Source organism: Gopherus flavomarginatus, chromosome 2, assembly GCF_025201925.1.
Source record: "Gopherus flavomarginatus isolate rGopFla2 chromosome 2, rGopFla2.mat.asm, whole genome shotgun sequence".
NCBI lineage: Eukaryota > Metazoa > Chordata > Testudines > Testudinidae > Gopherus > Gopherus flavomarginatus.
The window spans coordinates 48,991,584-49,018,295 of NC_066618.1; the positions used below are offsets into that span (position 1 = coordinate 48,991,584).

Genomic DNA, 26,712 nt, shown 5'->3' on the forward strand with positions numbered 1-26,712 from the left:
CTTTTTAGGTCACCACCCTTCCTCTTGGAAATCTCTGAGAAGTAACTTTTTTTCTTTATTGTACAAGGTTCTAGTGCAAGAGTATTCAACAACTTGTTGAAATGGAGATTGATTACATTCAAATGTAACATAGAGGAAACAAATTCTTAATCTGCTGTATATAAACTCTGCATTTTTCTTTATTATTTTGTCTTGGCGATGGGAGTGAGTGCTCTGGGACATGAACCTGCGCAATTCTCCATACATGTGTGGCCAGAGCCTCATCTGGTGTAAAACAGCTTCCCATTTATGCCACTTGAGGATCTGGCCCAATTAAGCTTATCCCATCCTTGCTGCAATGCTATAATGGGGATACTGTAATAAAGAAGACTTCAGACAATGTCCTTTGGATACTAGTCAGTCTTGGTTTATATCCCCATAGCAAAGCTACAAATCAATATGGTGAGCACTTTTTATCTACAATACTTTATTTAGTATAGTTGAGGCCCTATGTATTCTGCAGCAGACTGGACCTACATTTGGCACCCTGAAACCCCCCAATTTTACCACCACCACAACAGCAAAATCTGTAACAAAATGACAAGAACAATGGCTGTAAACTGGCCATCAACAAGTTTAGGCTTGAAATTAGATGAAGGTATCTAACTGTCAGAGGAGTGAAATTCTGGAACAGCCTTCCAAGGGGACCAGTGAGTGCAAAAACCTAACTGTCTTCAAGACAGCTTGCTAAGTTCATGGCAGGGATGATATGATGAAACTGCCTACAATGACGTATATCTGTGACTGGAAGTAGCAAATATCCCCAGCGGCTGGTGATGGGACACCTGATGGGAAGGGCTCTGAATTATGACTGAGCATTCTTTCCCAGGTGTCCTCTGAAATACTCAGGGTCCAGCTGATTACCATATTTGGGGTTGGGAAGGAATTTTCCCCCAGGGCAGATTGGCAGAGACTCTGGAGGTTTTTCACCTTCCTGTGTAGCAAGGGGCATGGGTCACTTGTAGGTTTAAGCAAGTGTAAATGGTAAATTTTTTGTAACTTGAAGTCTTTGCATCATAATTTCACGTCTTCATTAATTCAGCCAGAGGTTGTAGGTCTATTACAGGATGGGCAAGGTTCTGTGGCCTGCTATGTGCAGGAGGCCAGACGAGATGATCATGATGGTCCCTTCTGGTCTTAAAGTCTTTAAGACATTTCCGTAGTGTAAAAATGTAGAACATTTAAGGAAAAGTTTTCAGTGCAGTAAATATTAGAGAGCATGATCATTTGAGAGGCTGAGCACCTTCTGCAAAATACTGCAGCATGCTCTCAATTCCCAATGAAACCACTTGAATGAAGTTGGTTGATTTGTCTTTGTCATATTCCCTACATCCATAGGACAGCAGCAGAAGAGGAAAGTGCATTGTGCTTCTGATAATTACAAATAAATCATTTGAGAATAAATTTTTCATAGCTTAGCCACTAGCAAATTGAGAGGGAGGTGACAGGTTGCTATACAGTCATTTGGATAACAGGTACTACCCACTGATCATATTATTTAGTGGGAGGATGTTAAATTATTAAAGGAAGGAAAGTGCATCAAGTGGGAAATACATGATTTGGACTTGAGATTTTTAAAAACATATTAGTCTACAATCATATTTCCTTTCACTAAAACCTGCAGGAGGGAAAGGATTCAGAATACTAAGCCTGGGGAGATTCACCCATTATGCACTGAATGTTCTTCTAAATATGGGAAGTTCAGTCTTGCAGAGAGGTCGGGCACAAACTACATGGAACCCAGCATTCATGAGGAAAGCATATAATATACCTGCAGATCCTGTGCTCCACTTCCTCCTCTTTTCTCTGACTGTAGTATTATGTAAGTATTCTGGGGACAAATCCTCAGTTGATTTAAATCAATATACTAGACAATACTTTGATAGAGAGGAAACTTTCATGACGGATCTTGTAGCTGGGCGGGGCAGTAGTGTTACCTATGTGTAACTAAAGTATCATCCGATATACTGTGAGTGCTGCCAGAGCAAATAATTGTTTTAACTTTTAAACTATAATTCAGTGATAAGAGTGGAAAAGTAAAATACGTTTCAGCATGATGTATTAAGACTTCAAGAACATTTCTCTCTGTGTGATTATCACACTGATGTCACCAATATCATCAGACACTGAAATTATTAACTTGTAGCCAAAATGCAATAATGGCAATTTTGTGAGTAGGATCATGCCTTGTGTTTCCCTTAGTCTCAAAGTATGTTACACAAATCTAAGATGACTACAGCTATATATCCAAGTAGTGGATTAATTATTCCTGTTATTCACAGGAGAATAACGTCCCACTGACTTCAGGCAGAGTCCCCCATAATAAGTTAGGCCCAACAATTGTATTTGTGGTTTACAGCTAGCTATTATATCATGTTGCTTGTCTTAAGTAGCACATCTGACTAAACTGGACTATATTCTGGCACACTTTTGACAGCCAAAAGTTGTGTCTGAAAAAGCAGTGTTTGAGAGTGTGAGTGTCTATGATTAATTTAGATTCTTGCAAGAGTGTATCAGAAAATATAAGACTGATGCTTGGTTCTATTTTGAGCATTTTTGTGTGGAAATGTGTGATTATTGTTTTGTGAGTACGTGTCTTTCCTCCCATTTCTCTTGTTCCCAAGGTACTCTGCCTCTGAGGTTGGCCTTGCCCCAGATTTTAGGACTTTCTGTGGGTTTTGGTTTGTTTGTTATGTTTCCCTCTGTCTCATGATTTTTAAAAATGCTTTCAGCTCCTATTGTACTTGGTCTTCAGGGAGAAATAAATGTTTATGGATTGCATAAGAGTATTTCGATAGAAAGTAGTGCTCACACTTATTTCATATCATTATGCCTGCCAAACTGATTTAAAGAACAATTACATAATTTATGTTATATTGTGAAAAAAATATCTGGACTAATTTTTGGTTACTAACACTGGTAAGTCCAAGTACCACTATCAGATCCATCTTCAGTAAGGTACATTCTTTAATGATTGGGATAGGATCCCAGGTTAAAACAGGAAAAGAACAAGTTAAGAATTACTTATACAAGTTACGTCTTCAAATCAGCAGGGCCTGATGAAGTCCATCCTAGAATACTTAAGGAACTGGCTGAAGAGATCTCTGAGCCATTAGCAATTATCTTTGAGAACTTGTGGAGGACGGGAGAAATATCCGAGGACTGGAAAAGGGCAAATATAGTACGTGTCTTCAAAAAGGTAAATAAGGACAACCCAGGGAATTATAGACCTGTCAGCTTAACTTCAGTACCTGGAAAAATAATGTAGTGAATAATCAATCAATCAATTTGTAAGCACCTAGAAGAAAATAAGATGATAAGTAACAGTCAATGTGGATTTGTTGAGAACAGATCATGTGAAACCAACCTAATAGCCTTCTTTGACTGGGTAACAAGCCTTATGGATGTGGGGAAGCAGTAGATGTGATATATCTTGACTTTAGTAAGGTTTTTGTTATTGTCTCACATGACCTTCTCATAAACAGACTCGAGAACTGTAACCTAGATGAACCTATTATGAGGCGGGTGCATAACTGGTTGGAAAACTGTATTCAGAGAGCAGTTATCAATGGTTTACAATCAAGCTGGAAGGACATGTCGAATGGTTCAGCAGAGGTCTGTCCTGGGGCCAGTTCTATTCAATATCTTGATAAATGATTTGGATAATGGCACAGAATACACTTATAAAGTTTGTGGATGATACCAAGCTGGGAGGAGTTGCAGGCACTTTGGAAGACAGGATTAGAATTCAAAATGATCTTGACAAACTGGAGAAATGGTCTGAAATAAATAGGATGAAATTCAATAAGGATAAATGCAAAGTACTACACTTAGGAAGGAATAATTATTTGCACAAATATAGAATGAGAAATGACTGCCTGGGAGGGAGTACTGCAGGAAAGGATCTGGGGATTATAGTAGATCACATACTAAATGAGTCAACATTGTAACACTGTTGCAGAAAACCTAAACATAATTCTGGGATGTATGAGCAGAAGTGTTGTTAGCACAACATGAAAAGTAATTCTGCTCTACTCAGCACTGATAAGGCCTCAACGAGAGTATTGTGTCCAGTTCTGTGCAACACACTTTGGGAAAGATGTGGACAAATTTTGAAGAAAGTCCAGAGGAGAGCAACAAAAATGATTAAAGGTCTAGAGAACATGACCTCTGAGGAAAGATTGAAAAAAATTGCTTTGTTTATACTGTAGAAGAGAAGACTGAGAGGGGACATAACAGTCTTCAAGTACATAAAAGGTTGTTATAAAGAGGCAGGTGATAAATTATTTTCTGTAATCACTGAAGGCAGGCTTAAATTGCATCAAGAGAGATTTAGGTAAGACATTGGGGAAAATTTTCTAACTGTAAGGGTAGTTAAGTATTGGAACAAATTACCGTCATTGGATGATTTTAAGGATAAATTAGACAAAACCTGTCAGGGATAGTCTAGATGATAATTAGTCCTGCCTCAGTGCCAGGGATTGGACTAGATCACCTACTGAAGTCCCTTCCAGTCCTACATTTCTATGATTTTATGTCTGGGCTCTAACTCCTTTGAAGAAGAAATGACACTGAGTTTCTTCTCTGGATTTAAAAAAAAAATATATTAGACAAGATAGGTATATGTATATATGAGAAGATGCATATAATTACTCCTTTGACAATATCTAATCTTCATTTAAAAACCTCCACTTTTGGAATTTTGGGACTAATAAAATATCCTTTGAAATATGTTGTGTTCTCAAGTTGATGGTCCACACTGTATTGGTATAATTCTCATTAGAACTCATTCTGAGGGCATCAATGTCTAATTGTCACCATTATGAAAGAGTGATCCAAAGTCACAAAGATTAAACACAGTAGTCACTAGTTTAGCTATGTTTCAAAGTGGTAGCCGTGTTAGTCTATATCAGCAAAAATGAGGAGTCCTTGTGGCACCTTAGAGACTAACAAATTTATTTGGGCATAACCCCATGACAGTTTACACCCATAAATTTGTTAGTCTCTAAGGTGCCACAAGGACTCCTCTTTGTTTTTATTTTAGCCAATTAAGGCTAATCAGCCCTGTAAATGACCTGTTTTTTACTGTATCAATGCACATACTTCTAATATGCAAAAGAAGGGGACGTGTATTATCACTGCACATAACAAAGTGAATAAGCCAAACATGTATAGGATACTAAGGAGGAGTTTACAGAAATCTTTATGATTATCCATCGTCCATGTTCTTGGCAATCTGTAGTATTAGACAGATTCATTATGAGCCAATGGAGTTCCTATAGGGTTTCTGTTTCATTACTAGTCACAGAGAATTACAATTAATTTGTGGTCACTGTTGCAAAGTCTGAATCCAGTAGAATGGGGTGCACAATCTCTTGGCCAATTGTACATGGAAAAGGGAATTTCTGTGTCCTGACTTTTCCCACAATAATACTGCATGCAAAAATATCATGCTAACTGAAATAGAGAGAGCAGAAAAGAGAACCTTGTATGCTCACATTAATAATTATATGAGGTACTAAGATACTGCAGTGGTTGGGAATAAGCATCTATATAGATTGGTGTTCCAGTATTTAAGCTGTTCTTCCAAAATCTTTTTAGTTTTCCTCACCATTCTCTTCCTCCTATTCTTACTTTAAGCAATGTTGACATTCAGCGACACCTGAACAGATTTCTGGCCCTCAGTAGGGATTGGGGCCAGGGTGGATTTAAATCATGATTTAAATCACTAGTCAGGAAGACTCAATTTAATCATAGTTTTCTACATAAAAGTGCATTGCTGTTGGTTCTTATAATCTTAATACATATTCTTCACAACTCAGAGATAGATGTAGGTTTCATTTTTAGAGGGTACACACTATACATTTTTAAACTGATTTAGTCTGAAAACTTTTCAGATTAGTTTTACAGCTATATCAGAAAATGAATGATTGATTAGTTATTTCATTTACCAAAGATAATTGAAGCAGATATTTATGAAGTCATTGGGAGGTGAACTATCTCCAATACAACAGGGTTAATCGTTAAGATTTGGAGAATTTTCTTTCCATGCTGTAGTAGGAGGAGAACATCACCAGACAGACGTTTAAATTGTTTTATTTAACTAAAACAACAACGTTAAGTATTCTGGATTTTTTCTTCAACAGCAAACATATATTTTAACAAAACAAGCATGTGTCCCTCGCTTCTCGCATTTATCTCCAGACTTCTTCTTGTTCAGTTCTCTTCCGCCTCCAATAATTTTCTATTCATTAAAAAGCAACAAAGAGTCCTGTGGCACCTTATAGACTAACAGACGTATTGGAGCATAAGCTTTTGTGGGTGAATACCCACTGCGTCTGACAAAGTGGGTATTCACCCATGAAAGTTTATGCTCCAGTACATCTGTTAGTCTATAAGGTGCCACAGGACTCTTTGTTGCTTTTTACAGATCCAGACTAACACGACTACCCCTCTGATACTTCTATTCATTGAAACTTTCTAGAGAAAGGTGAGGGATTGATTCTGTGTGCACAAAATTCGCAGAGGACCAATAGAATTGAGGTCTGTTATTTCTCACCTCTATATAGTATTTATTTATTTACAAACATTTTTGCTGTTAACAAGCATGTTACCTCCGGAGACACAAATCCACAGTTTGAGAACTGCAAAACTAAGCCTCTCTGATGGTATCTTCTAGACTGAGCACTAAGTCCCATTGGTTAGATAGAAAGATTAACCTAAATAATCTGTACAGAAGCCTGTGGAACCCCATAAGATTGGATCCCTAATCCTTGAATTATTGGCACTCCTTTACATAACTTTTCTTAACCATTACATGAATATATTGTCTCATACTATAGAATTAGAATTTATAATCCCTATTACATGATGAGCTATAATGTATCTTAATTAAAAGTATCTTTAGATAGGTTTTTCCTCAAAAAGCATTTTATAAAAAAACCACATTTCTCTTTTTTTTAATCATTGATTTTTATCCACCTGGGTTAGGGGGAATATTGCAGCAACATTGGAGTAACTCTAGCTCTGCATTTATATGGATTATGCCAAGCTGTCATTTATCACATGCTTTCTCTAGAGACCATCATTAGATGATCTTTTTGTATATAATGTGTATATCCGTGAATACAGATACTGTAGAGCTAAAAGTTTGAATACAAATACATTTTCTAAATCCCCAGCAGAGTTTTCAGTTATGCAAAAATTTAATCTTAATAATGACCAAATAGTTTTGTCTGTACCGCTGAACTAAGAAGAAAACAGTGCCATACATGATTTGAAAGCTGCAGAGTTGACTACCACAGTGATATAAAGAGAGCTCTAGTCTAGCTGCATGGTATGTGTAACTTTGCCCATTGTGGTCAGATTTCACAGCAGTTGTAATGGAATTTTACCATTGCTGAGATAGAGAAATGGCTTTAGTAAAATAGAATGTAAGCGTTGTTCAAAAAGGAACATAAGGAACCATGATCATGAGCAAAACATTCGTATTTAACCAATTGACTGCTCTCAGGACATTTTGCAGCTGGGTATTATATGGTAGTAGTTCTCAGCCAGGGATAGGCGTATGCCTGTGGGTGCACAGAGGTCTTCCGGGGAAACTCAACTCATCTAAATATTTGCCAGGTTTTACAACAGTCTACATAAAAAGCGCTAGTGAAGTCAGTACACCCTAAAATTTCATACAGACAATATCTTGTTTATACTGCTCTATATTCAGAAATGTAAGTATAATATTTATATTCCAATTAATTTATTTTATATATATTTTAGGAGAAAGTAAGCAATTTGTCAGTAATAGTGTGCTTGATAGAGTGGCAGTGTCTTGCACACAAGGATGTATCTTAAATACTGGAAATTGATTCATAGTAGTAGTAAAATTGAATTGGCAATTGCAGTGCCTAAAATCATTAGTGAGTTTTTGGGTTTCACAATCTGGAATTTTTATTTATTTTTATAAATTTGAAGTGTGGGAACAAAAAGGAGATTTGCAGTACTTTAACTTCTGCATCAGTAATCAGAATTATACTTTATGTACAGTATAATGAAACATGCAGCAGTAGAAAGGAGGATACTAAATGGTTTAAAGAGAACTCTGTCCAATTATTGCTGTATGAATGGAGATGAAGAAATTGCATGATCCTTATTACAGGATCTGTTGTGTGTGCCTTGCTGCTGAAAATACGTTTTTATAAAAAATAAATAATGAGGTATATTACATTAGGGTTTTTCCTTCTTTATTTTTTCTTTTAGAATTAGAAAATACAATTTAATTCACTAACAGTTTGTTCCAGCATTTGCTGATCATTGCATTTTGTTGCATTTCTTCAGCATTCTTCTGTTTACTGTTGGGGTATCAGCATAACTGATGATGTCCAAAGGAATGCTAAGAGTTTTATGGCATTGTATTATTATTCATTAATTATAATTATTTATTTGTAAGGATATAAACTGACCTTTCCATTCCAGCTCCCATTGCTGTTAGCACAGGTAAGTCTTCAAATCCTACAGTTCCTCTGGAAGCTGAGACTCAGCCACAACCATCTCCAATAAAAGCAAGGAAAATTGGAGTGAGTCAGGCCTGCGCACCCTTCTTCCCCTTTCTCACCCATTATATCAAAGTGATACCTCAGGCTTCAGTAGTAACCCCAGGGCTGCCCCTATCAACCACTTATACAGTCTTTTCAGAATTGAACCTTCAAAGCATCATGCTCTCATGGAGTAACAGCTTCCCAGCCTCTGTATTCCTGTATGTTGCTCCACTGGGTATGTCTAGACTGCAGCTGGGAAGTGTGATTCCCAGTGCAGGCAGACAGACGTATAGCTAGTTCTGCTTGAGCTAGCACACTAAAAGTAGTGTGGACCTGTGGCATGGGCAGCAGCTCACCCTAGCCTCCCAGGTCTAACCTGCCCAACTCCTTGGGCATCAGCTTGGGTGCTTAGCTCGAGCTGCCACCCGTGCCACAATATCTGTGAGTCTGTCTACCTGTGCTGGGAATCGCATCTCCCAGCTGCAGTCTAGACATACCCTGTAATGTCACAGGCTCTACTACTGCAAGCTCAGTACATCACCAGGCACCTCAGGACTCCTTCAGTCAACAACTAAGTGACTTTCCACTGCCACCATTCACTTGCCTCAATGTCACTTGCCTCCCTGATTCTTATCACCTCAGTCCTCGGCTACAGGGAGCTGAGGAGCTCCATGCCTGCAGATGCTCCAGGTAAACAAAATAACAATGTATTAGATATTCAATTCAGTGATTCCATAAAGTTTAAAATCATCAAATTTTGGTGTAGACACATTTATAAGCCGACCCTCTGCTCTTTGATGCATCATTTTATTACCAAAAATATTCAGCTTATGAATGATCATATACGGTAGTTTAGTGCGCCCGGGTTGGGTCATGCCCTGTGCCCTGGGCTTTAAGTCATGTGACACTTGCAAGCGACCGATGCCAGTGAGTGATCTGCACATGGACTGTTTACGCTGTGCGGAGGAAGCCCATCTCAGTGATCGCTGCAAGATTTGCAGATCCTTCAAGCCTCAGACCAAGAAGGAAAGGGGCATTCGGCTCTGAGGCATTCTGATGGAATTGGCCTTGACCCCGACTCCGGTGCACTGCTCCGAGTCGGCACTGAGCACAGCAACATCAGTGCGCAGTGACCCTTCAGTGCCTTCCACCAGCAAGCACCACTCCCGTCCCATCCATGGGACACTCCAAAAAAAGCTTAGAAGAGGTCTTCTTTGCCAACATACCTGAGTAAGACTGGGGGAGAGACGAGACCCACATTGGGCAGTTCTCGATCCCTGTTGGCCTCCAGGTCTCTGACTCAGGTTGAGCGGAGTAGCCCAGCCCACTCTACACCGACCTCCCCAGGTGTGCGGGTGCCCTCCACGCAGGAGGCCCTGCAAGTGGCCCGGGACATTGCGTCTCTGCTAGTACCAGGGGCACTGCCACCATAGGCTCCCTGGTCCAGAGGCAAGCCACTGCTTGGATCTCCGCAGTTGCTGCCTGCTCAGTACCGTTCATGGTCTAGGGAATGTTCAGTGACCACCCTATGTGCAGTCTGCGCTGGTCACTGTTGGCTGGGTACCGACTGTCAGGAGTTCCAGGCACCGCTCTGCATCAAGGGACTGTAGACTTCGTGAGGAGAGTGAGCCTCGTCAAGACCAGGACAGACAGCACCAGAGGTCCTCATTTCCGAGAGGCTGTCATAGCCCATCGCATTATGGGCACCGATGCTGTTCCCATTCTTCGTCTCGCTCCTTCGTCTTGCTCCAGGTCCCTGCTGTGGCACCGCTCCCGCAGTCCGAGGCATCAAGCGCTGGCACCTCGCCGTCATGAATCCACCCATCAGAGCCGGTTGCAGAGCAGCTGCTACTGGCGGTACTCCCGCTCCTCCATGCTGGGATCATGGTCTCATGGTCGGCACCATTCCCGACACCACTGCTCCTCCCAGTCCTGGAACAGCAGCAGGTCGTATGCCAGCACGGCCTCCCTTTGCAGTTGTCAGTTGATGGGACAGTCTAGTCAGGCTGAACAGTCTGCTCCACTGGTTCCACAACAGGTGCAGCGGCACTGAGCTCCTTGGCTGGCACCATGGTATCAATGAGCCCCATGACTTCCGACACAACCCCCGGTGGTGGCTCGCTCAGTGGCCAGAGCCTTGGAGAGACCGTCGGCCTCCCTATCTCAGCCTCCCAGGAAGGAGTTGGTGGGCGACCAAGTGGTGGGACCTCCGGCACTAGTGGATACACAGAGTACCGCACCCTCATCCTCGTCCTCATCCTCCCCTGATGAGATGATTACGGCCCCTCCTCCACCTGTTCCACAGGAGGACTCTAGGCTCAACAGGAACTGTTGAAAAGGGTTACATCAAGCCTCAACCTTCAAGCCAAGGGTGTGGAGGAACCCTCGGACTCAACGTCCTTTTGGCCTTCGCACTGGGCAGGGTGGCCCTTCCACTTCATGAAGTGGGGCAAAGATTTTGAATGCCTTGTGGCAAACACCGGCTTCCTTGCCCCCCATCTCTAAGAGGTGGAACGGAAGTACTTCATGCCTGCCAAGGGGCATGAATACCTGTACACCCACCCTGCCCCCAACTCTCTGGAGGTTGAGTTGGTGAACCACAGGGAGAGACAGGGCCAACCAGCTCCTACTCCTAAAAATAAAGATTCAAGGAGACTGGACCTATTCAGGAGAAAGGTTTATTCATCCTCGAGTTTCCAGTTAAAGGTGGTGAACCACCAAGCCCTCCTGGGGAGGTACGAGTTCAATTTGTGGGACTCTCTGCCCAAATTCGAGGACTCCCTCCAAGAGCATGACAGGAAGGATTTAAAGACTGGTGGAGGTGGGTACAGCGGCTGCCAGGGCGGCCCTTCAGGCTGTGTTGGATGCCGCGGATACTGCTGCAAGGTCTATGGCCTCCGTGGTGTCCATGAGGAGGGCGTCGTGGCTCCTGCTGTCTGGGCTGTCCAGCGAGGTGCAGAACTCCTTGCAGGACATTCCGTTGGATGGCAAGGCCCTGTTTGTGGAACAGACGGACATGAAATTGCATGGCCTGAAAGATTCCCGCACAACACTTAAGACCCTTGGCCTCTATGTCCCGGCTCCGATCAGGACCAAGTTTCAGCCGCAGCAGGCTCCCATCCAGGCCACCCTCTCTAAATATGAGCTCCATTATAAAAAGTCATGGGACTATAAGAAACACCCGCAGAGGCAATGCTGGTCTGTGCCCCAACCTAGGCCCTCCATGGGCAAACAGGCAGGAAAATGTCAGTTTTGACAGGATGCCTGGGAGCGACTTACCAGTTCATACCAGGGATCCACCTGCAATAAAGCTTCCCTTCTCCAACTGGCTGTGTGCTTTTCTCCTGGAGTAGTTGTGGCTGACCTCGGACTGGTGGGTCCTCAACACCGTTTTCTGGGGCTACACCCTCCAGTTTACCTCTACCCCGCCCACCCACCCTCCATCCCCATCCCTCCTGAGGGGCCCCTCTCATGAGTCCCTGCTCAAGCAGGAGGTGGGGCAGCTTCTTGGCCTAGGAGCGGTGGAAGTGGTACCAGTGGAGTTCAGACACAAGGGTTTCTACTCCTGCTACTTCCTTATCCTGAAGGCCAAAGGGGGGCTCAGGCCTATCCTGGACCTGTGAGGCCTGAACCAGTACATGGTAAAGCTCACGTTTTGCATGGTCTTTCTGGCCTCCATCATCCCCTCCCTGGATGCTGAGGACTGGTACACCACCCTCGATCTGCAGGATGTGTACTTCCACATTCACATATTTGAGGGGCACAGACGTTTCCTCCATTTCACGGTTGGGCAGGAACACTACCACTTAGGTTCTCCCGTTTGGCCTGTCCACTGCTCCCAGGGTGTTCACAAAGTGTATGTCTGTGGTAGCAGCCTACCTCAGATGTTGCAGGGTCCAGATCTTCCCCTATTTCGATGACTGGCTGGTCAAGGGCAGCTCCAGGTTGCAGATGTGAGATCACATGGCACTCCTCCTGTCCACGTGCGCCACTCTAGGCCTGTTGGTAAATGTCACCAAGTCCATGTTAGTCCCAGTGCAGCGCATAGAGTTTATTGGGGCAGTCCTGGACATGACATAGGCCAGGGCCTCCCTCCCACTGCACAGGTTCGAGACCTTAAGGGAGCTCATCGGCACAATCATGCAGTCCCTGTGACCTCAGCCAGAAGGTGCTTCCAGCTCCTCGGTCACATGTCAGTGTGCACGTATGTGGTTCACCATGCCAGACTCAGGATGAGGCCCCTCCAGCGCTGGTTGGCCTCGCTGTTCTCTCAGTCCAGAGACAGGATGGAAAAAGTCCTCACTGTGCCCGAAACGGTGATCACCTCCATACAATGATGGTCCTCCCCTGGGACCATGTTCCACGGGGTCCCATTCAGGGGCAGGACCCCATCAGTGGAGCTAGTGTTGGACATGTCAGACCTGGGGTGGGGAGCCCCCGTGGGGAACATTTAGACCCAAGGTTTGTGGTCTGCGCAGAACCTTGTCCTACATATAAATGTCAAGGAGCTCAGGGTGGTTCTTCTGGCATGTGCGACTTTCTGCTCGCACCTAGAGGGCAGTGTGGTCAGGGATCTCACAGACAACATGGCCTCTATGTTTTACATTAAAAGGCAAGGTGGGGCCAGCTCCTCTGCCAGGAAGCCTTCAGGCTGTGGGACTTCTGTATAGCCCACGATATTTGCCTGGAAGCCCACCACTTATTGGGTGCCTGGAACTCGTGGGCGGATTGCCTGAGCCAAGACTTCTCCTCTCAGCACGAGTGGTCACTACACCCAGAGGTGGTGCACAGGATTTTCCAAAAGGGGGAAACTCCCCAGGTGGACGTGTTCATGACACAGCAGAACTGCTGGTGCCCCCGCTTCTGCTCTGGGGCCGGGGGGAGGGTTGGACACGGGCACCATCTCCAGTGTCTTCCTCCTATCCTGGTTGGGCCAGCTTCTCTATGCCTTCCCCCTGATCCCATTGATCGGCAAGGTTTTGGAGAAGATAAAAATGGACAGGGCCTGGGTCCTCCTGATCGTCCTGGCATGGCCCAGACAACATTGGTATGGGACTCTCATGAGCCTGGCAGTCGCCCCACCATGGCTGTTGCCGTCCCGTCCGGACCTGCTCTCCCAGGACCAAGGCCGCCGCCTCCACCCCAACCTAGCGGCACTCCACCTCACAGCATGGTTGCTCAGTGGTTAGGCCAGGAGGAGAGGATGTGCTTGGAAGGGGTTCAGCACGTCCTCCTGGAAAGCATACGGCTCTCCATACGTCAGGCCTACCTGGCAAAGTGGTCTTGGTTTTCAAGGTGGGCAGCTGATCGTGGCATTTCGCCCATGGCTGCTCCGATCCAACTCATTTTAGACTACCTCCTTCACCTTTTAGACTTGAAATTAGATGAAGGTTTCTAACCATCAAAGGAGTAAAATTCCGGAACAGTCTTCCAAGGGGAGCAATGGGGACAAAAGACATATCTGGCTTCAAGACTAACCTTGATAAGTTTTTGGAGGGGATGATATGATGAGAGAGTCTAATTTTGGCAATTAATTGATCTTTGACTATTAGCGGTAAATATGCCCAATGGCCTGTGATGGGATGTTGTATGGGGTGAGATCTGAGTTACTATAAAGAATTCTTCCTGGGTGTCTGGCTAGTGAGTCTTGCCCACATGCCTAGGGTTTAGCTGATTGCCATATTTGGGGTTGGGAAGGAATTTTCCTCCAAGGCAGATTGGCAGAGGCGCTGGGTTTCTTTTGTCTTTCTCTGCAGCGTGGGGCATGGGTCACTTGCTGGAGGATTCTTTGCACCTTTAAGTCTTTAAACCATTATTTGAGGACTTCAGTGGCCCAGATGTAGGTTAGAGGTTTGTTGCGGGAGTGAATGGGTGAGATTCTGTGGCCTGTGTTGTGCAGGAGATCAGACTAGACAATCATAATGGTCCCTTCTGACCTTAAAGTCTATGAATCTATGACCCTAAAGCCCAAGGCCTAGTGCCCTCGTCTATCAAGGTGCACTTGGTGACCATATTGGCCTTCCACCTGCCGGTGCAGGGACACATGGTATTCTCCCATGCTATGGCTAGCCAATTCATTAAGGGATTGGATCATCTCTTCCCATACATTAGGCTCCTGGTCCTGCGGTGGGACCTGAACTTGGTGCTGGCCTGGTTGACGGGTCCCCCGTTTGAGCTGCTGGCTACATGCTCCTGGCTGCACCTCTCATGGAAGGTAACCTTCCTGGTGGTGATCACATCAGCTAGGCGGGTCTCGGAGCTCTGGGCCCTGACCTCCGAACCCCCGTACACGGTGTCCCATAAGGATAAGGTCCAGCTCCGACCACATCCTTCGTTCCTCCCAAGGTGGTCTCCACCAACCACATGGGTCAGGACATCTTCTTCCTGCCGGTGCTCTGTCTCAAATTGCATGCGTGCAGTGGGGAGCGCCGCCTCCACATGCTGGATGTTAATGGGCTCTGGCCTTTTGCCTGGAACATACAAAGCTGTTCTGGAAGTCCCTGCAGCTGTTCGTTGCCTTGGCCAAACGCATGACGGGTCGGCCGATGTCCACTCAGCGGCTCTCCAACTGGATCATGTCATGTATACATACCTGTTACAACCTTATGAGAGTCTCCTCACTGCTGATCCTGAGGGTGCACTCAACTAGGGCACAGGCCTTGTCAGTTGCCTTTTTAGCCCATGTTCCCATTCAGGACATTTGCAGGGCTGCCACATGGTCTTCGGTTCACACGTTCATCTCGTGTTATGCCATTGTCTCCCAAACCAGGGAGGACGCTGGGTTCTGCAAAGCTGTACTCTGTCCTGAGAGTCTGTGAACTCTTACTCACCTCCAGCAGACATAGCTTGGAATCACCTATTGTGGAATGCACATGAGCAATCACTCGAAGAAGAAAAGACAGTTACCTTTTCCTTAACTGGTGTTCTTCGAGATGTGTTGCTTATGTCCATTCAACATCCTGCTCTCCTTCCCCTGTGTTGGAGTTGTCTGGTAAGAAGGAACTGAGAGTAGGGGGAATGCGCAGTGCCTCTTATACCACGCCATAGAGGCGCCACTCCAGGGGTTGCTATGAGTGCTCCCCTACGGGTACTGCTAGGGTAAAAACTTATGGCACTGGTGCACGTAGTGAGCATGCACACCCATTGTGGAATAGACATGAGAAACACATCTCAAAGAACACCAGTTACAGAAAAGGTAACTGTCTTTTTTATTTTAAAGTTGGGCAGATGCTTAAATCCTTTCCTGAGTTGGGGTCATTAGCTGTTATGAAGGCAACAGAATAGAAATATTTTTGGGTACCACACACACATTATTATTTAGTTTCTTGATTGTAGCTTTAAAAATATTTAGAATTTAGAGGGAATCCCTTCCAGATTATAATTTTAAAGTTGGGCAGTTTTGGATTTGTAGAGGTGAACGATAGTAATAATTTGGAAAAGTCTAAATTGAAGATGATAGTTATTTTTTTGCTCTCTTTTAGTAATGTGGATCTTCTTTTAAAATATAATTGTTGAATAGCTTTATTTGTGCCAATTATGTTTCACAAGGTCATGGAACAGATGTCTGCACTTAAAATGACCTTTTTCCAATTAAACCCGGTCTTCCCATGGAAAATGTTTTCTCGGCCTGTTTCTCAAAAGGGTACACAGACGTCTTTAATCATTGAGCCTAATCCTGAAGTCCATTACTCAGATAGCTGTCTTTGAAGCATTTACATTCACTATAAATGCATGTACAGAGATGTCATTTCATACTTTTGGCTAGACAGGCAAATATAGAACCATAGGCACAGATTAACCCCCTGCTGCCCATATGCCTGTAAAAAGGGTCTTCCATATGTGCATTTTGCCTTTCTCACATAGAAGAGGACTGCCACAGAACCATACTGTATTCCTGGAATCCAAAGAGGGCTGTCTGGAAGGAAGCATCCGGCTGGGAAAGGAGTCTGGGGAGGTTGCTAATCGTACCCCCCTCCCCCCGAGCTCCACAGATTTTCTGGAAATGGTAGTATAGACTATCTTGTTTTTTTTTTTTTTTTTTTTTAAAGAGCTCCTATATGCCAGAGGACTATTTTTAAGGGGGATCCCAGGGGAAGCCAAGGCCAGATGGCCAGGGAGTGTAGGAGTGTATGATCTGGGGCCCCGAGACTCTCTGCTTCATGTGGAATCCCTTGGCTCTGAAGTTTCTTAAGGCGAAACCCACTGCTTGTTTGGTAGGAAGGCAACCCCCTCTCAAAAAGCAATTAAGTTAAACTCCATGAAATAGCAACATGCAGAGTCTTCCTCCCATTAGACCCTCTTCCATTCATGTATGTCAAATGTAGGGATGTTATAGCTTCACTGCTTAGTCCATCACATTGCTAATGCAACATATTGATACATCTGTCTTCCAAGTTCAGAAAGTCAGTGCTGCACTCCAGAAGTTTTTATGAACAGTCAGGGTTATCCTGAACATCTGAGCAAGGAAAGTACTCCATATTCTGTGTATTCAAAACCATAAGAAACACTTATTTATTGGTGGTTTAAAATGAATTAATAGTGCCCTGGTACAATAAAAATGGTGATGGCCATCTAGGAAATTTTGTTGAGCCCTTGATACTTGTCTGAATAGTTTTTACATTAAATACCAGTAGCTGTAGTGCAGTGGTTCTCAAACTTTTGTACTGGTGACCTCTTTCACATAGCAAGCCTCTGAGTGTGACCCCCCACTTATAAATTAAAAACACTTTTTATATATTTAACACCATTATAAATGCTGGAGGCAAAGCGGGAAGCTGACAGCTCATGACCTCCCGTAAGAACCTTGTGACCTCCTCCACAAATGACAAGAAGCCAAGTCTTGGGACAATACAGTGAAAACACATTATCATAGATACAGATATTTGTAATGGGGTATGGCAAATGGTGGAAAAGAGATGCTACTAGCATCTGGAAAATGAGTCTTACTTATCCCAAATGTTAGTAGAATACACTATTTTTGATTTGTGCAGTTATGTTGTTACAGCTCCAAGATGGTGTCAGGCAGGAGCGATCTGATTTTTGGTGAAATTGTATCACACTGTTTTCAGACATCAATTTATTTTGGTCCTGTTTCATACTTGTAGCTATAACTCAAGGTTAAAAAATGAGCAGGACAGGACAAACAGTTAAACTCTGCAAAACTGATGGAAAATGTAAATAAGTTTGATGCTGCAATCATTCCGTTGACTTCATTGACTTCTAATACATGCAGATGGCTGCCGCACTGGATTCAGTCCCAATGGCTATAGTACAGAGGCAACACTTCTAGTATATCCACTTCCTACTTTTGCTGAGCTCCATCAAAACATTAGGGTAGATTTCTGTTCATAGTTAGTAGTCTCTTCCAGTCATTTTCCTGGACACTATCAAGTGAAGTCTCACAAACAAAGAACACTATTAATAAAAAATCATGCTTTGCTACAGCAAACTCAACATTAAGGATCTATATCTTGAGTATTTAAGCATCTGGAATTAAAATTTATAAACATAGTGGAAGTCTGTCCTAGATACAACATGGGAAGAGGAACGTGCAGTTTATTTTTGTTGTTGTTAATTATGTGATTGACAATGTTCACTATGAGAGAGATTATAAATAATTGAATAAATTAAAATCCAATATAATTGTTTCTCAGAATATGGTGTTAGGAGTGAAATAATAATTTTTGCTGCCTGATGTGAGGTATCCAGTGTTCCTTGGCCAATTGTAGAGCAGAAAGCCGGTGTGGATGGGCTGAAATTCTCTTAAGACTGTACTAGATCTCTCAAAATGAAACTCCACAGGGTCCCTTCCTTCTCAGCCTAGCGATTTGGGATGTAGTAAGTATTTATTTCCAGATTAAAAAGTAGTTTTCACCACAGGATTTACTTATTTGGTCTGAACAAAAGACTGGGAAGGTAAACACCTGGAATAATAAATAAAGTGTATATTATAATACAACATTATCTTGGAGAGGAGTAAAATCTCCTTCATGGATTAAAAATCTGTCTTAATCCTTATTAAAAATAGTACAACTTTTTTATTCCAAAGTGTGTGTGTTTAATTTGGACCTCTTATTTGTAGGGCCCTACAAAATTCACGCTCCATTCTACTCAATTTCATGGCCATAGGATTTGGCAATTAGTCATTTTCACATTTTCAGATATTTACATCTGAAATTTCATGCTGTTGCATCCATGGGGTTCCCAGCCAAAAGGAAGTCATGGAGTGGTCACAACGCCATTGTAGAGGGGTCGTGGGATTGTTACCCTCACTTCTGCACTGCCTTCCGAGCTGGGCTCTGAAAGCATCAGCCTGGAGCTTCCTGCAGCTAGAGGAGATTCCCAGAGGTGGAGGTGGGTCTGATCTCCCCCCTGCCATTGGGAGCGTCCCAGCCACGGGCTCCTAGCTGCTAGTCCCGGCTGGGCTGGGGAGGAACAGGACTTGCTCTTCCCTTGCATGGCTCCTCTCTGAGGGAGAGCAGACTCACTTTCGGGTACCTCATGCAGCTGCAGGGTGCTCCCAGCAACACAGGGGAGAGCAAACCCACCTCCACCTCCAGTAACCTCCTGCAGCTGCAGGAAGCTCCAGGATAGGTACCTGGGGGTGGGTCTGATTTCTCCCTGAGAGCAGCTGTTCAGGGGAAGAATAAGTCCTGTTCCCCCCTGCTTGAAGGGCACTAGCAGCTGTAGCCAGGGCACAGTAGGAGGCCCCCAGCTGAGGTGCCCGCAGCCCTGCCCCACCCCTTCAATATCTAGATTTCATAGGACAGGTCTGATTTTGCGGTCCGTGATACATTTTTCACAGCTGTGATTTTACCTATGTGTGATATTTAATGTGCTCAATCTTCAGGTGTACCTGGTGGAGGAGCAAAAGTGGCTTGTGCCCCATCCTCAATTACCCCTGCATAATTTAGAACAGTTTGAACGCTACTTCAAATTTTGCTGGCTCATAAGAGACTGCTCTGGGCCATTGTTTAGACTGGGCATGGGCAGGGATTGCTGATCTGGTCACAATCCAACCACGCATGGTACAATGTGAGTAGGTAGTGTGGAGCTGGCTATGTTGGCTCTATGCCAGTCGAGGATTTTCCAATGCTAGGAGAGTTCTCAGCTGCCCATTTAGACTCCATGACACAAATAGGCCTGAGCATGAACTAGGAGCTGGTCCAATGTATTTCTATCTCCTTCACCCCAATCCCATTTTTGCATGTGTGTCACTTTGACTGGTTTTATTTAAGAGCTAATAGCACTAAGCTTGTATCTGGGATGGTAGAGAGTGTGGGCACCCCATGCTGGGATTTCATTAGCAGATGCGAGTCTGAATGTCCTTCTCTACATGGGATGTATATCATGGAACAGGAACAAGAGCCAGAATTCTGCAGATTAACAGAGACCATGGGTCTAGGTCAAGTTAGGCAAGAAATTCCTTTGTGACTAGTTGGTTAGTTTAGCCATTTTGACCCCTCTCCATGGCTGTCTTCATTTGTGGCGTGGCCTTTGTTGTCGCTATTATTTGTAGTGTATGAAAACACTGTGCATAGCCTGTCCAGATAATTTGCATCCTTCACATGAAAGTTAATCACCTGAGGTTGCTGTAAGCCTTCCTTCATAATGCCATGTAGAAACTAATTTGGATGTAGCAAAAATAGGGATGGTTTCCATTTCTCTTGGGTTCTAGGGTTTTTCGTTTAATAAAAACTCCTCATGCAGTCAATATTTATACTTTCTAAAAGTATAGATTTACATTTGTATCATGCCCTTATTTGCAATTTTAATGGACATCAACTTTAAGCCACGGAGATTAATATATCCAGCAGAAAGCAAACGCAAGCGTTTTCAAAATGTTACTAGTGCCATTCTATGTTAAACATTTTTTTATTTCTTTCACAATACAGTATTTAAAGCTAAAGTAGAAAAAATCATACCTATTTAAAATTAATCTCCAAAGCATTCACAGTTTCTATAGAAACTGCTTTGATTTAAGAATGCCTTTGTTTTCCAAATGCAGATTATTGACAAGGAGATTAACCCATTTGTGGACAAATGGGAAGAAGAAGGACAGTTTCCAGCACATAAAGTATTTAAAACTCTAGGACAAGCTGGATTCCTTGGAGTTAACAAACCAATAGGTAAGAAAATCTTTACATTCATTTTAATAGATATTGACCAAAACCTGCATCTGAAATCTTGGTAAAATTTTCAAAAGTGTCTTAAATCTTGTTTTCAGATATGTTTTAGGCACTTGGAAGTAGAGCTGGGTGAAGTATTTTGGTTGAAACTTTTTCCGCTGCAAGAATGAAAATTCAGGTTGACAGACATTTTGCAAATTTGTGTCGAATTCACCAAATTGTTTTCATTTAAAAAAACCCAACACCTTCAAATGAAACATTTCAATTTTTCAAATTGCAGTGAGTTTCCATTTGGAAATTTACTTCAATGTTATTAATTTTTAAAAAGTTTAAAAATTTTAAAATAAAAAACTAAACAAACATTTCTTTTGACCCTAAACTAATTTTTTTTTCAAGTTTTCAGTTTGCTGAACATTTGGAAAAAATTCATTTCAAGTTGATCCAAAATGATTTCCCCCACAAATTGTTCAAATGCTGAGTAAATAGAAAAATCAATTAATCACATGGTTTTACTTGGAAAACTAAATCCCATTGATTTTTCACTTTTGAAAATAGGACTCAGGCTCCTAAATCACTTAGTTCTAATATCTGTCTGTTATAGACTGAATCAGAACACTTTGACTTTGGGAAAGTTTAGATCCAGATCTGGATATTGTATTTATGGCCTGTCTCTACTCCCTCCACTCTCCCCAAGTTGAGGTGCATTCAAATCCATTGGTTTGGTTTTGTGTGCTATAGAGATACTAAATTGGGATTGGGGATCTTGGTTGGGATTTGTAGTGCTTTAGAGTAGAAACCCTTACAAATTAATTCCAGTATTAAAGATGTTACTCATTCTAGTGATATTCTACATACTTAAAATTGGAAATACCACTGGAGCTGGTAACAGAAATGAATTTTTAAATGCACCTCATGCACTGTACATGCTGAATGAGCAGGATATACTAGGAAACATACATGTCTATATTTAGTCTAGCAAACTCACTATGGATTGCTAGAAAGAACTGGCTCAAAAACAGAAACCTGAAGCCAAAATATTCAAATGCGTGTGGATAAAGCCAGGCATCAAAGTCCACATTAAGGCACTTAAATAAAAATTTACTGATTTTTAAAGGGCTGAGTACCAGCAGCTCCACTAAAGTCATTAGGAGTTAGGCTGGTTAGTATTTTTGAAGATCAAGTCTTGTATTCTGTTTTGGTCCCTAAATACAGATTTAGATGCTTAACTTTTAAAAATGTTGGCCTTTGTAAGCAGTAAATTTTTTCCCTCATTTAGTTACAGAGTAAAATGAAACAAAAATGTAGCATTTTGTATAATACATGGGGTTTATTTTCCTGTCACTCACTTCTAGGTATCCCAGCTTTTAGCGTAATTTACATGATAGATGCATAATGCATCTTATATTTAAATTACACAAAATTGAGATTCAGTCATTCCGCTTCTGAGGTCAGATTCAAGTGACGTAAGGGATAGCATGAATCCAGGAAAGAGGCATATGTTGCTAAATGCACTATGTGAACAGTCTTAAAAGGGGAAACGTTTTCAAAAGTTGTGAAGTTGCTGCTCTTTGACCATCAATGGAATTTGTGTACACTTAGGATACGTCTATACTACCCGCTGGATTGGCGGGTAGGGTTCGATGTATTGGGAATCGATTTATCGTGTCTCGTCTGGATGCGATAAATCGATCTGCTAATCAATGCCCGTACTCCACCTTGGCAGGAGGAGTAAGCAGAGTCAACGGGGGAGCTGCGCCAGTCGACTTGCCGCCGTGAAGGCGGCCAGGTAATTTGAACTAAGATACTTTGACTTCAGCTATGCAAAAAGAGTAGCTGAAGTTGCGTATCTTAGTTCGAACCCCCTCGCTAGTGTAGCCCGGGCCTTATTCTCCATATACAACATGTGTAATGATTTTCTCTACTATTTGCAAGCTTGATTCCTGTATTCAAGCAGCAATATGAATGTTGTATTGGTTTGCTCTCTGAAATTCACAGGAAGCAAATGCTTCGTGTTTCACATTTTTGCCTGTGTGCCAATCCCATGCTTTGATTTTTCCATAACAGCATCCAGAGTTGGGAATGTAACTCTGTAGATGCACTCTGTAGATGCACTTCTGCTTATGTACAGAAACCTCTCCTCATTAACACTGCTCCTGCTCCTGAGTTGTACCGAGCATTTTCAGTCTTCATTAAAATGAATGCAATTTGAAGGTGCTCCATACCTCACCAAGATTGGACCCATTATGCCTACCAGTACGTATTCCTTAAGTGCGGTGATCAGACAGCAAGTGTGAAAAATCAGGACAGGAGATGGGAGGTAATAGTTGCCTATGTAAGACAAAGTCCCAAATTGTAATATGGCCTTAAATAGCTCACAGGAATAGGAAATGCTGCATTCTCTTTATTGAAAGGAAGTATAGATACTGGGATTTTATGCATTCCTCTGGCCCAGATTCTCTGCTCTGCCCTTTCTTTCCTGGATGCAGTAAAGGCCAATGTGTATGTGAGGCCAGGGGAAGAAAGAGAGAAGGTGGGCCCTCTCATTGAGTTGAGATTGAAGCCCTGGTGGAGTTCCAAGCAATTCCAGGGCTTCCTAACAAGCCCAGGTAACAATTCCTAAGGGAGTATCTGCTAAAGATAGCCAGATATAGCTTGCTCTGGTACCTGATACCAGCCCCACTCCAATGGGATCCCCCTCCTGGGAGCTTCAAGAGGGGTGGCATAGGAACAGCTGTTGTACCTCTAGACTAGCCAGTGACTCCCCTCATACTGAGGAAATCCCTGGCAGTAAAGGTGTGGGCAGTTTCTATTGCCTCTGCACATCAGAGCAACACATAGGGAGCGGAATGGGATTAGAGAATCTGATCCTGTATCTTAAAAATAGGGTGACCATATTTTCCAAAGGGAAAATGGGATATGGCACGGGGCTCACCTGAAAACCATCCCCCCAGTGTGGAGCTGGCCCAAGCCCCCTCTCACACGCAGAGCTGTTCTGAGCCACCTGGCATCACTGCTCACCTGAGCCCTGCCATGTGGGCTAGTGTTGCCACTTGTTTCTCCCCCCTGAATGTTCCACACCCCACTGGAGGACACCCCCCCACTTTTTTGGCAAACCTGGGCATTTGTCCCATTTGCTCTTCCCAACTGATCATCAGTTGAAAAGAACAAATGGGACAAATGCTCAGTTTTGCCAATAAAAAAATCAGGACACCAGGGACAAGGCTTAAAAAGGGGATTGGCCTGGCCAAAACGGGATGTATGGTCACCATATTAAAAATGTGATTTATGTAACAAGAAGTGCAGAAAATTGATTTAGTTCATAAAGCACAAGACTGGGAGACATGAGATCTAAATTCTGTTCCTATCTCTGCTATAGCCTTCCTTTGTATTCTAGGAAAACTTCCTTACTCTTTCAGTACCTCTGTTCTCCCTGGTATTCCGGGGATAATAATTGCCTGTTTTAATACTGCTGTTGTGAGGCTTAAATTTAAAATCTTCATGGGGAAGGCTCTACAGAACTGCAAACTATAATTAATTAAATAGCCTTGTTCTATGATTGTGAATTGGCCCCTTTTCATTAAATTCTATTTTTACATTTTTGTTGCAACAGTTACAGCTAAGAGTTTTCATAATCTGTCTTTTCTGTCAAACTGCCTATAAGAACACAGGTGCTGAGCCCTAGATCTTTGTCAAGTGAATGAAGAATGAAAAAAAATATTTTTCAAGGCTAGGTCAAATTGAGTAGGAGCAAAAATGGGTGAATTTGAATTTGTGATTTAACTGCAAATGATCATTTGCACAGATTTTACACATTATCTTTCAGTTTAGTTACACCCATCACCTCATTATGTTGTTAAGAATTTGGGTTTGAATTATGGAACAAATTATGTCATCTCACAAACGACTTTAAGAGAGAGAATTTTTCTTGGAAATTACATCTGCAGGTTTTTCTGTAGCTATTCATGGTGGTTACAGTTCACAAAACTGATAAGCTATGATTGTTTGACAAATCCAATTAGTTCTGAGCTGCCACTTCTTTATAAAATGCTGACAGTGTGAAGAGAACATTTAAGATTAACATTAAAGGACAAATAGGATTATTGGGTGAAAGAAAAATACAGAGCAAAAAATCCCTCGCTGTAAATGAGTTTGATGGGAAAATTTGAAATATGCCCCAAAGCAATCTCTGAACAAGTCATTCTCTTCACATTTCTAATATTAATATTTCCCCTTTGTAGTGATTATAGATTTAATTGCAATCAAATTATACAATCTTATTATTTGTATTAAAATAGTGCAGAGAGGCCCCAATCAGGGTCCCATTGTGTTAGCTACTGTAGAAGCATAAAATAAGACAGCCTCTGTCCCAAGCATTTTACAGATTAAATAGGAACAAGACAGGACAGTTTGGTTTAGAACACCAGTGGAGGCAGTGAGATAAGGCGGGGAAGGCAGGAACAAAAGGTTTTGTATGTTATCTGTGTTTACAAGTGGGAGGCTTTTGAAGTAATTTAATAAAATATATTACTAGATCTACTACTTTTTCACCCATCTGGCAATTCTCATTAGTCAGTTACCATGGGCATTGCAGAAGAGATGGATTTTAAGAAAGGATTTACACTTTGATTTGAGGAGGGTGTCCCATGCATAAGGGCAGCATGGAAGAATGCACGAAGGTGCTTATGGGAGAGGTAGAGAAGGGGGTGATGGAGAAAAGGGTTATGCTGCCATTAGTGGTGTGAAACAGGTGGGTCATGAAGTGGTATATACATTTATCATATGGTTTTTAAACATTTCTCTTTCCCAATGTTACTTTTTTAGGAAGCATCTTACTAGAATTGAAAACTGTACTCCAGACAGGGGAGTCCAAAGAGAAAATGCTTTAATTGTTTAGGTGCATCAAAGATACTCTCTCAGTGTGGGTGATATTTATGCCACCTGGATAAACAGACTTTCTTGTAGGGAAACTAAAGCAGAGGCTGGGTTAGGGGATTGATTCTAACCTCGAACCATGGGGCGATAGTGCTTCCCTCTGTATCTTCCACTTCAGATTATGGGCTGATATAGCAGCTGTTGTTCCTCCAGGCCAGGGTAGGAAACCTATAGCACACATGCCAAAAGGTGGCAAGTGAGCTGATTTTCAGTGGCACTCACACTGCTTGAGTCCTGGCCAGCGGACTAAATTAAATTTTATTTTAATTTTAAATGAAGCTACTTAAACATTTAAAAAACCTTATTTACTTTATATACAACAATTGTTTAGTTATATATCATAGACTTATAGAAAGAGACCTTCTAAAAACGTTAAAATGTATGACTGGCACGCAAACCCTTAAATTAGAGTGAATAAATGAAGACTCAGCATACTGCTTCTGAAAGGTTGCCGACCCCTGCTCCAGGCTATATAGACGGGCATGCCTGATCACTGAATCCATGTAATAATTGATCCAATGGCCCCTTCTGTAGCCCCGCCTCAGGACTCCCCTCTGTGCCATTCAGAGCTTCTTCTTCCCAGCACTCAGGAAGTGCAGAGGCCCCCTACTCTCTACATGGCTGCTCTCTGTTTGCCCTTCTGCCCATGTGGAGATCCAGCAGGGTTTCTGTAGCACGAAGAATTCTTCCAAATGATACATTTCACCTTAAGCCCCAGAGTTCATTACAAATCCTAGTGACAAAATAGTCCCTTGGAAATAACCTTCCAGGAACAAATCTAAGGAGGGTCTTGTGGAATACGCTCTTGTCACTTGAATAAGAATTCTCCTGTGCCTTGGGCCTAAAGACTTGAAAAATATAAATTTCATTATAAATGATACATAAGTACTAATGCGGAGAATCTTACCATCACCCAGAAGCACTGAAATCTTGAGTAAGCCTTTTGAAAAATAACTAGGGCAAGATCCTCACCTCTGCACCAACCCCTTTGTGCCAGGTAAAAGGGCCTAGCTGGCATAAAAAAGCCCCAGATCTGCCTGCTAGATGGTTCCTCCAGTGCAAGCACTGTAAAAACAGCCATA

General features: G+C 42.6%; 1 protein-coding gene across 1 annotated transcript in view; it reads left to right on the forward strand.

Annotated features, from left to right (window-relative positions):
- LOC127044609 (probable acyl-CoA dehydrogenase 6) overlaps window positions 1-26,712 on the forward strand; it is a 157,099-nt gene that overhangs the window by 6,016 nt on the left and 124,371 nt on the right. Inside the window, exon 2 of the mRNA XM_050939706.1 lies at window positions 20,578-20,698. Within this exon, the coding sequence (XP_050795663.1) occupies window positions 20,578-20,698 (121 nt within the window). The remainder of the gene's footprint in view (window positions 1-20,577; window positions 20,699-26,712) is intronic.